We start from the raw sequence: 12,157 nt of genomic DNA on the forward strand, positions 1-12,157 counted from the left end.
CACACACACACACACACACACACACACACACACACACACACACACACACACACACACAGTTATGCTCCCGAGATTCCCCAAAGAGGCCAAGCGTTCACCTGCTCTCCTCAGTTTAAGAGCATAATATGTTTCAATCTGTCACATACTTGAAGTTAGCTGCAGTCACTTTTTTTTCTTCCTGTGTATTCTCTGAGGTATAGGCCCAGCAGCCAGCTCCAACTTACTCATAGTGCACTCCTTGAGTAGAGTTGTCAGTCACACAGAGAGTTTGGGATTGTGGCTCATGAACAAAGGCCTCTGTACACGCACGTGAGCGCGCACGCACACGCAGGCTCAGTTGTCTCTCAAGCGAGACACACACCCAATTCTTTTCTCCCTCTCTCTCTCTCTACGCTCTCCTCTTGGAAGTTTTAAAAAAAACTTGCTATTTCTGTGACATCCATTTTTCCATCTTCCTCTCTCTTTTCCTCTTTTTTTTTCTTCTCTTTTTTCCATCTCAGTCTCCCCACATATCCTTTGTGTCTGTCTGAGTCCGGAAGGCAGTCGTGCAACGAGACTGATTAATAATTACAGAGTACACAAAATTGGGAAAGAGGCAAAAAAAAAAAACACTTTGTCGTTTGATGTCCAACATGAGAGAAACCAAAATTACAAAGAGACAGAACTCTATAAAGAGGAGAGAAAGCTTGCACATTCCTTTCTCAATCCTCTGCTTTTGTTCTCTGCTGTTTTGTTTTTTTTTTAATTTTTTTTATTTTATTGCCTCCTCTGTTTTTGCTGGGGGGGGTTTATCGCCTCAGTTTCAGTTCTGTCTTTATAAACACCTAAAGTTGTTTCTTTGATTACAGGAAGAGATTAACCACTTTACAAAGCTGCAAACCACTATATGCCTTTCTTTAGATGTACTTCCAATTTTTCATTTAATTTATTTTTTAAGTTGTGCATGGATGCTCATAATCATGCTGCTTTTGACAGCCTTCCTGCATAGTGCCTCCCCCTACCACCACCACCCGATGTGTGCCTGTTGTAATTTAGTAATAGTTGTACTTCTAATTGGTTTAAAGTCCCACTGGCCAGAATTTCATTCTCGCTGCTGCTTGTCTGTCCAGAGGGAATAATTATCCATACCCTCTTAGAGTAGCAATTTACAAGGGAGCAGAAAAACACAGCCACACATTCACTTATACTCAAAGCACTGCATAAGGCACACTGTAAAGAGGAAAAAGTGCACAGTCAGTCATACTGTCCCCCCTGATATCGTGCTCTTTGTGCTTGAATCAGATGAAGCATCTTGAAGGGTTGAAATAGTGGCTGCAGTCCATGTACCCGTTGTTGTAGTTGCACATTTAGTGTTACTTTTTGTGAAAATTAAATCAATTCACGCAATTCTGTTTTTAGCAAAGTCCCATTTATGCACTGTACATGGATAACAGATGCTGTCGTTAAATTATTATGATCTGTTTTTTGGTGTTTTTAAACCTGGGTGCGCAATTCTTAAGTTGTTTATTCAGACTATATTCGTGCACGCCACACATGTGAGGAGCACGTGTGGCGTCATTAAAATACGAACGTTATACGAGTGTAAGGGGATAATATTTTCCAGGTTTGTGGGGGTTTTTTTGGTTGGATTTTGTCAACATGGTTTCATCAAGAAGTGTCATGCAAGAGATGAGTGAATCTGCCAAATTCCAACACTTCGAAATCTACTGTGGGTATCATGTGACAAACACTTGGAGGTGGCAGAACAGATGTGCGTGCTTTTGCGCATTATTTTTCACAGTCAAGTCTGAGTCGAAGTCATTGGTGACAACAGAGTTTTGTCATCACAATATTGAGTATAGAATCATATAATAATAGCAAACGTGTGTCAACTAGTCTGTTGTATATTTATTTTTAATTCTTTAGTAATTTTTTAGTTTTTAATATTTTTCATATAGCTGTGTATTTTCTTATGTCTGCCTTTATTTCAGTTTTTTTTTAAAAATCAGTTAATAAACCAAAAAATATGCAAAGACGTGCAAATTTAGAGCAAGAAGTTTAGCCTGGCTCCAAAAATATTTCGGTTCATTTGCATCTCCAGGTTTGAATGTCAGCAGCAACGTTGTCTGGTGTCAGTTTCGTGATTGACTGACAGCCTGTTCGTGGTGTCACGTGTCTCCTGCCCAGCTCTACCCTCCCGCATAAGCAGGTGTAGTGGATGGATGGACAGAAATTTAAAAGCTGTTTACAAAAATAACACCTTCACACACTTCTCTGGCTTCTAGCACTGTCATTTTTTTCTACTCTGTATCCCTCCGCCCAGACACACTCCCTTCCCCACCTACCTTCTGTGCGTTAAGCTTGACAGCTACATTGTATATGATGTTGCGGCTGGGCCTGTTGGCTGGGCTCTGACAGTTCTCAGTATGAGGCCATCCCTCTCAGTGTGCCTGTCAGTCCCTGTGCTCTTGGAAGACTGTGACCTGATATTTACCGGCAGTAGCATCGGCACGCCTGCCTGGGAGATACAGCCACGCATTCCAATGAGCGAGGCTATACCGCATGCACAAAGTGACTTATTTTAATTTAAAACAGGGTGAACGATAATGAAGGATCATGGAAAGTCTTCACACATCGTTCAACATGTTGTTTGTTGAATATTTCACTCTTTGATGTCGAGAGAAAGCACCACATTAAAGCTCAGTCTATCGTGTTTGATACATGAGTGTTGCTGAGTTTTTAAAACTTCTATATTATCAGTGAACCTAAATAAACTTCACAATACATTTATAATCATTAAATTGCAAAAATTGTCAGCTGTAGCAAATTAAAACTCATATATGCAAATTAATATGTCATTATTTAATCGTTTGTTAATTTGTCCTCAGGTTCCATAAATACTCTATTTTCAAAAAGTTAGAATTTTGCAAAATAATATGGCAATTATTTCACAGCTCAGGTTTTAAAGGGTCAACCAAACCTGATAGTGTGTATGCAAAAAGAACAGTGATGATTTTCTGCTTCTAAGTCTATCTTCGTTCTCTGTCTTTTACTATGAAACTACTGTTTTGAGAAGTTCTACAAAAATAAAAGTTTACTTTCTTTCTTAACTATTTCTGGATTTCTTGTCTGCAATTGTGTTTCTATGGCTATGTAGTGTGTGTTCATTTGTGTGTGTTTGGTTTGAAGGGAGAAGGAGAGCCAGCTGGACAGAGCAAGGGAGAGCCAAAGACAGCACATCCAGCAGGCAGATATGGCGCTGGAGCAGTTCAAGAAACAGGTGGAGCTCAGCTCTGAGAAGGCCTACGCTGACATGAAACTGCAGGTCCGATAACGCACATCAGCGCGCGCCGTAATCACAATGCATGCGAGCGAACACGGGCTGGCATCCACGCACACCTGTTTTCTGTTACACGAATGCATCCATATTCATGCGAGGACTGCACATTCCTCTTGTGCAATGTTTGTGTTTCCTGTTGTGTGCCAGAACAGATTAGTGTTTACACATGCACACACACTTTAACTGTAACCCTGTGTCAGGTTTGCTGTACCGCAAGCGGAGTGAGCTGCCTGCTTGGCAATAACCAGAACAATGGGCACACACACACACGCTCTTTATATTTTTTCAGCCTAACCACAGAGAACATATTCTGCAAGGCATCATTTTTCCAGCACCTTTGCTCTTACACTGAAAAATCTATATGCAAGAGCCAAGAACATTATCACCCTCAGGCCCTTTTTTGAGCCATCCAGTCATTCCAGATGAATGTAATTATTTGTAATCCCGCTCATTAAGCAGGTGTATTCACTTCACCGCTATCGCACAGTGAACTCTCTTCTTGTCAGTGGGCGTGACGTAGGCTGGTCAGGTTCCAGAGGAGAGCAGGTCGCCGCATTAAGCAAGCAGACTAATTAGTACGTCGGGCCTGCCTCGCGATCAGCGCTGCCTCGCTGCGTGGGCTGCTGCTTATTGGGAGAGACTTCCGATCGATACGCACTCGGCTCGAAAACTTCTGATGCTGTTTTACTAGTCAGTTTAGCTATAGGCGCTTTTGTCAAGCATTTCTGGCTATACTGCGTGTGTGCAGTATTGACCAGGCTGCACCGAGTGTGGTCCTAAATGTTTTAAAGGGCCCAATGCTGGAGAGATTATTAAGTTTTAGTTGCTGGTTATTTTTATTTATGTATTTTAAATGGCTAATCATTATTATGTTGAGTGGGAGTTTTGGATATTTGTGGGCAAACAAACTAAACGTTATTTCCCAAGCCTGAATTTAAAATACCCTCTTGTATTTCAAAAAGCGAAGAAGAAGAAGAAGAAAGAAAGTGTGCTGCTTGCATCTGATGCATCTGAGCAGAAAAAAGGAAGAAGATCCCATTCAAGTAATAAAGCATATTCAGGTGTTGTCGAAGCTGGGACTTTCTTGAAGTTTTTGCGTTATTGCGAGTAGACTCTTTTGGATCGGTGCCACAACACTGAATATTTTTAAATATTTGCACAGGAAGACAGAACTTTTGTTTGCCTTCTTTCTTTCTTGTTCTTGCTACTTGAATTCAAGGCCACATGTGTGGCGAGCGATGCCTTGGAAAATGTCTATATCGGTGCGCCACTTCATCCTGCTGCTCTTTTCTGATGTTCTCATCCTTCCATCCTGTTGCTCATTCTTTCTTTTCCCATTGAGCCCCCCCTTGGCATCCTGATCTCCAATCTGACTTTATCCTCAGCCCACATCAAAGCCATGGGAGAGGGGAGCAGTCTCTCCTGCATCTCTGTCATCCTCACCCCCCCTCTTTCCTCTTCTTTTCCTCCCCACCCCACTTGTTCATCGCTGCATCACGTTCTCCGGCTAAGGCTTTAATGTTGCAGAAAGAACTTCAAAAGAAGTTTTTACTCTCCTCTCCCCCCCCCCCCTTCCTTCCTTCCTTCCATCACCCATCCATCCTCTCGTCATCTTCTCTCTCTTTCTCTGTCTGCAGATAGAGTTATATCTAATGGATTATCTGTATCACCCCCTTCCTCTCTCTGTCTGTCTCTCGTTTTAAAATCAGCATCTCACTTTTAGAGCTCACTTTAAAGGAAAGAGTCTGCCCTATTTTGATTTTTAAAAAAAAAAAAGAAGAAGAAGAAGCACCACGCAGAATCAAATCTCTGTTGCGCGCATAGTTCAAAGGAGGCTTCGGCATTTTAAATGGATTAATCAAAACACATTTAGCATTTCCTGAGCGTTACACACAGCGTAGCCCAAATACAGAGGCGTTTGAGTAAATTGCATTTCCAATTGTTGCTGATTACCGTCACCTGAACAGGAAAATCTGAAAAAGGTAGAGTGCGGGGAAGTAGAGTATAGGGTAAATACTGCGGAATCCCTTTTTCCACGAAAACACAAAGACAAAGGCTTATAAATTTTTATGTGAACTGCTTGCGTAACAGTGCAAATTATTTAGATTTCAGTTTGAGTAGATTTATATATCAGCATGCTGCGTCATTCCAGCATCATCACAGGAATTCATTGTGTTCTTTCTCAGTGGCACTTCATTAATCTCCAATTAAAAGACAAATATTCCCGGAGCCTCACTTTCCTGCAGATCCCAGGTGTTATTCTGGTAGTTTGGTGTATGAGATTTACTGTACTTGCGATTCTGCAGAGATATTTCTAAATATACATATATGTATATGACCAGCCTTATGCTTGTGTACTAATTAATGAACTTATGTGCTGGATTCTTCTGATGCCTTCAGATGGAGAAGGTAGAGGAGGACCTGAAGCGCTCCAGGTCCCTCAGGGAGAAGCAGGCCAAAGAGTTCTCGCAGCAACTCGACGACCTCAGACAGAAGTTCGAGCAGCAGGTCTGTGAGTTTCTAACTCACTGTGCAATTGTTCTTGACTTCTGTGCTCATCTCCGTCATCGCCATCATCGTGTTATCTTCACTCTATTATCAGCGAGCACTCGGTCTATTGGAGACAGCTAACGGGCGACTGACATCCATTTGGAGCAGTCTTGTTATTCCTCCCCATCTGTTCCGTCTGATTAATTTCTCATGATAAGGGGCATGTTTTAGATTAAGCTTAGATTCCGGCTCAATAAATATCTTAAACGTGGCCAATTGAAAAGTAACGCAATCTGCATAGAAGATGTGTAGCTCGCTTATCACCCCATCTCACTCACTCTTCTTCAATTAAGAGTCGAGAAACCATTTTCACAACCCATTTGAAATCTGGCTCGCTGATAGAGACGCAGCAGATTCAATTAAACCGCAGGAGCCGATATTAGTGTTGGCGGCTGATCTTACTGTAGGAGGCAGAGAGCGTCACTTTTATTTCTGTTACTGTAACAAATGTAAACAGTATTTATATACCAAATAAAAAATAAACTATCTAAATTACTCCATACGAGACTTTATGACCATGTGACACCACGCTTGTTTTGGGCGTGGATATTACTAACGGCTGTGACATCTCTTTTTTTCCCCATCTATATCCACAACATGATTGCTTTCCAGGCACCAAATAGCACTCAACCTTTGTGTTAATAAGCATGCTTACACTCATTTCCAGGCCAGATGGAGTTTACGTTGCGTGTAATTTGCTGTAGATCGCTGTAAATGGGGGGGATATGAGGCCAGTCTTATATCTAAGGAATGGAGAAACTGTGCTTCATTATCGATTTGCTCCATGGCTGAACAGTTGGGTTTGTAATTAGAATGGCATTTATAAAATAAAATGTTAAAAAATAGCATATTTTAAAACCACTTAAATATAAAGACTACAGTGTGTTGAAATATTTTTCAAAACATCCCCGGAAACTGAAGAAAGGGCCGGGACATAAAGCGCTTCACTGGCTGCTGCAACGATAAATCGTCATATAAATAGACACTGCTGGTTAAACCATTAAACAGATTGCATTTGCATCTAAAAGACACTGTCATCCCCATGTAACCATCCAGTAAATGCAAAGATTTATCAGTGTTTTGAATGCCAGCTACAGCGTATTGTTCTGAGAAGTCATAACTAACGGGTAAACGATCAAAGGTTTGCAGGAAATATTGAAGTGACGATTATCAGCCACTGCCACGCTGAGTGGGGGTGCAGTTGACAGTTGAAGACAGCCACATAGGGTTAGCGGCACATCAGAAAGGCTTTTGTCTTAAAGATAAAACATACATGAAAACAATGGACCTGTCTCTGTTATGATTTTGATATGAGAGCTGAGATTTGCTACAAAGAGTTTGGAGGGGGGGTGTTTTTACACCTAGGCATGTTATTATTCATGAGCTACTCTGTGACCAGCCGCTTAATGTTAGACATGCGTTACATATTGTTTTGAAGCAACTCCACATTCTTTACTTGTTTCCTTTCTCTCGTGTCTGTGTGAGAGTACATTGTGTTTTCACTCTAGAAAAGCTGGTGTCACAAGATTTCTGGGGTCAAGGTAGTTCATTCAGATGTTCACAAAAGAACACTCCCTCAAGTGCAGCTTCGGGGGGGGATCTGTGTGCGAAGGAGTTGTTTTCCACTTGACCCCCAAGGCAATCAGACATCGTGGTTTCTGACAGAGCTCTTCCTCTTACAGTCTGGGAGACGTATCAAGATTAAACGGCTCATCGCGACCTTGAGAGTTTAAATACACAACCGGCCTCTTTCTTCAGATGTTAGGTTGGAACAATAAATACTAAAGCAGGCTGGTTTATTGTACAAGTCGACCAGTGATATTGGTGTCAGTGAATATGTTGAGATCTATGGGAGAATGTGTAGCTGCAAGAATTTGGTAAAAGTATATCATACAGGAGGGAAAAAAACACTTATCAAAGTTTATTTGGGAGCAAAAATGTTTTTTCTAGCCAGTGATAAAATAATAATAAAAGTATTACATTAGCTGTTCAGGAATTTCGGTCTTTTATGTAATAATCAGTTCTCCATTTCACAAACTAGGATAATTTTTAATACAAAAATTGTTTTTAAAACTGAAATGAAATGAAAATCCTTTGCGGTCAGTGATTGCCTAAAGTCTTAAACCCATGAACATCACTAACCTCTCTTGCGGTCCCCTGATAGGCCTTTACTGCAGCTGTTATTAGATGCTGCTTGTGTGTGGGTCTCTCTACATTCAGTTTCATTTTCAACAACAGAAAAATAGCTCTTTTGGGTTGAGATCAGGTAAATGACTTGGCCATTGAAGAACAGGACCTCTGTGGTTGCTTTTGCAGTATACTTTGGTTCGTCATCCATGTCATCTTGCTACTTCTATCAGCAGACATATGACCAATAAACACTAGTGACGTAGTTACACTGCCATACATGAATATGCATGGTTATACTTGGTCATACATGCCTGCTAGTTCTAGCTCGGCCGTACATGCCTATGCTACGACACTTCCTCCACCATCTTTGATAGATGATGTGTATGTTTTAGATCATGAGCTTTTTCTCTTCTTCTACATTTGTTTCTCGTACCTTCATTCTGGTACATGTTGATCTTGCCCAAATTGTATCCATTTTTTTTTTTCCAGAACTATCCGGAGTCTTACATTTTTTTTCTTGCTAACTCTAATCTAGCCGTCTTGTTCTTGAGTGTAATGAGTGGGTTGCACCTTTTTGTAAGTTCTTGGCTGTAGACTTTGACAATAATACACATAGCTTTTCAAGTCTGTTCCTGATATGGGGTGACATTGTGAAAGGTTTTTCTTCACCAAAGAGAGAATTCTACAATCATCCACTTTAATTGTCTTCTATGGTCTTTTAATTCTTTTGGTGATGCTGAGCTGGGCAGCGCATTCCTTATTTCTACCTGATTGCTGATTTGGCCACTTCTGCAAGTTTTTGCGATCTCTCTGGAGCTTTTCTGGGGGCTTTCAGCCTAACCCTAACCATGACCTTTGTCATTCAGAATCGGTGAACAGCTACCGAATCCAAGTTCAATTCCACCTGCTTGATTTGTCGTATAATAAGAAAGGAAAACATATAAAAATGGCTGTGAATGCGATAATTTTGTTGAACTCTTTGATTTAAGTGAAAGTCTGCACTTGAGTCACATCTTAAATGGTCAATTTAAAATCCTCTGTGTGCAGAGGCAAAATTACATGTAGATGTACAAGACGATACGTATATTGAACACATATATCAGCAATAAATAGAGTGGCCAGTTGCAGTACAAACCTCTAGTGAGATTGAAGGTGTCTTTTTTTTTTCCTGTTCCTCAGTCTCTCTCCACCCGCCTTCATGCACCCCATTCTCCCCTGCTGAGACCAGACAGGCCTTCTGTTCTACTCTGCTTTCCTCCCTCCTCTCCCCTCCGCCTTTCCAAACATTTTCAGATTTCCCTCCCCAGGGTTGAAAGAAGCCTATTACCTCACTGTCCTGCTTCAAGACATGCAGCTCACACACATACACAACCATGTCAGTCCAGGCTGACGGGAGTCGTGCTGTGCAGTAACACCCGACTCACTCTGTATCTACGGCACCCAGCTGTGCCATACCCGTTTCAGTCTTCCCTCATAAGCACCATGCCGGTCCCTTTAAGAACCACAGCATCCAGCATCCTCTAGTCCACAGTGGCGCTACGTGATGTCACAGCCAGGCTCCTTGCTATGTCTGCTCTCTGTCATCTCCTCTCCGTGCTTTTCTAAAAAGATTTTTCCACCATCTTGCCCAATTCTTTATCCTAATTTCTCCCGAGATCCCCTCTTTCCTCCAAACCTCCCCCCATGGGCCGAGAGTCTGAGCAGAAAGGAACAGTAAGTCAGGACGTCCTCCGCCACTTTCTCTTACCTGCTGGGGAGTTCTTGAAGCAGCTGCGCGCTGCTCAATCCCTCAGCTCTAAAATGTACAGCTGTATGATTCTGACTCTTCGTGTGGGACAACGCATTCTAGCTGTGGATCTGATTTGCATGTGTTATTTTGTTAAATGGGAAAGGAGGTGAAGGCGGTGCAAGTTGTCACTAGAATTTTCTGTAGACATCATCATCGGCAGCATGTGAAACATGTTGCGCTTGTTTCGTGTGGTGTTTGCCTGCCTGCTGTCCTGATCTGTTCTGAAAAATGGCATGTGTGTGAGGTTATCCTGAGGGTGTGTGTAATTGTTTACTTCTGCCATGCCATCAACTAAGCCTCAGAGATAAAATCCATTTTTATTCAGTGATCCTTTCATTGCTATTTGCTGAGGTTGAAGTTGAAGTTCTCCCAAAAGTAGAGGAATACATTCTTGGCTGTCTAAATCAAGTTTCTATTGTGGCCTTCGTCTCAGTGCCAGGGATGGAATCCGGCTTCCTGTAGATAGCCCCTCATTCATCACCTGCTCTGAATAGCAGGCAACTTTGGAAGATATAACCATGGATAGAGCAGGCAGCGGGCACAGAGGCCGTTGATCTCCGCTTCTCTGGCAGGCCAGGTAGGGTGCCGTCATACACAATGTGCTGGGGATTAGCTTCAAAGCAGGGAGGCAAATGGGCCCCAAGCCCCTGCTGTCCTTTCAGGGCTCCGACTGGGCCTGCACGGTGGGATGGTGTGGGGGTCACTTGTCTCCCCGCCATGGGGGAGTGGGAACGGAACGGAGCCTGGGAAAGGCTTGGGGGCTTGGGGCTGGGAGCTTCACTGGCAAGGCTCACCTCTCAGCAGGTGACTCCGCTTACAGCCAAGATGGAATACAGACTTGGTTCAGCTGACAGGATGATTAAGCCCTGAAAAATTGGGGCTTTGCGTCCCATTAGAAGTGTTTTATTTTGCTCTGCTGTATTATGTGTAGGTGATTGCAGCTCTGCTGAGACTAAAGGCTTTGCTGTGGTGTTTTTAACTGCTAACCACGCCTTCTTATTGAATGGTTGGTGCAGGTTCTTACTACACGCTGACTGCATTAGCAGTATAAACCTCAGTTACATTCTGGTGGCATAGACATTTACATTTTGAGAAAATGGAATTGATTTTCATTAATATGCGCATTTTCTAGCAGTTAAATTCATTCATAGATTATAATACAGTACCAAGAATAGTTTAGCACCTTCTCCTTTCACCTCTCTTTCCATTTTTTTTTCTAATTTGGGTTTATAATAATCATCATAGTCATTGCCTAAGCCGATTTTCACATGCTGTCAGGCGCATAGCATGGGGCATTGGGTAGTTGCTGCAGCCAGATGGCTAACCCCTACCAGCTTGCTTGCATAGCCCAAACTCGCAGCTCTTTTATATGCCGATCCCAGAATAAGGCGAGGGGGACAGATTTGAAGAAAGAGGAGTGGGACGTGGAGGGCCAGTCTGTACAATTGGCAGGAGAGGCGGGAGGGCGGGGGGAGCGAGCCAGATGTAAACACATCACATCATGTTGTCCTCTGACGACGTGAGGAAGCGGCAAAACTTTTCTCGCTTTTTTCCCCCCCTCCCCGCACTTTCCTACCAATTTCGCCAAATTTGGCTTGGCACACGGGGGTTCTTGGGTGGAGGAAGAGAGTTTGACGGAATAGGACGAAGAAAGGATGGATGGATCGGTGGATGGACAAGTTGTCATGACGACAGGGTTGCTCTGAGTGTGTGTTGGCTGATGAAGTCTCTCTTTGCCTGCTTGTCCAATCAGATGGCTGAGCAGCGCATGCAGCACGAGCAGGAGAGGACGCGGCTACAGCAGCAGCACAGCGCGGAAAAGGACAGCCTGGTCCAGGAGCACCAGCGGGAGGTGAGCAGCCTGGAGAGGCAGGCCAGGGCCGCCCTACAACAGCACCACCAGCACACCCAGGAGTGGAGGAAGCGCGATGCCCAGGTAGGGGGTCTCCACTGATCCACGCACTCGCACGCACACACACACGCGCTGACCCGCCGGTCTCCCGTGGACAACCATTTTGTATTTTGCTCATTGACGTTTTCCTGGGGTTTCAAAAGCACAGCAGGTTGAGATACTTTTTTATTTGAAGCAAGACATATATTGACGTGCGGCGCGAATAATTTTAGAAACCGTATGTTCAGCGCAAGAACACAGAAGATCGTACATGCTGCCGTTTGAATTAAAATTTGTTTTGAAGCAATGTTGCGCGCGACAAAAAAGTTTTTTAAAAATGGAATGAACAAAACGCAGAATGGCACCGTCCCAACTTCAAACGATTTCCCCGTTGTATTTTAACTCACTTTTTATCGCAGCAGGCTTTGTGTAAAGTGTAAAGACCAAAAATCCAAAAGACCCACAGGTATCTATGTAA

General features: G+C 42.9%; 1 protein-coding gene across 4 annotated transcripts in view; it reads left to right on the top strand.

Annotated features, from left to right (window-relative positions):
* The window catches only part of cep112 (centrosomal protein 112), a 139,900-nt gene that overhangs the window by 65,335 nt on the left and 62,408 nt on the right, over positions 1 to 12,157 (top strand). For 3 of the 4 annotated variants that reach the window (XM_005925400.3, XM_042222204.1, XM_005925399.3), the window contains 3 exons: positions 3,169 to 3,304; positions 5,720 to 5,827; positions 11,542 to 11,724. In XM_005925400.3, coding sequence (XP_005925462.1) covers positions 3,169 to 3,304; positions 5,720 to 5,827; positions 11,542 to 11,724 — 427 coding nt within the window. The remainder of the gene's footprint in view (positions 1 to 3,168; positions 3,305 to 5,719; positions 5,828 to 11,541; positions 11,725 to 12,157) is intronic. The other variant, XM_042222203.1, reaches the window with a different exon arrangement.

The sequence above is a fragment of the Haplochromis burtoni genome, unplaced genomic scaffold (assembly GCF_018398535.1).
Source record: "Haplochromis burtoni strain Fernald_Lab_line unplaced genomic scaffold, NCSU_Asbu1 Contig_81, whole genome shotgun sequence".
Classification (NCBI taxonomy): Eukaryota; Metazoa; Chordata; class Actinopteri; order Cichliformes; family Cichlidae; genus Haplochromis; species Haplochromis burtoni.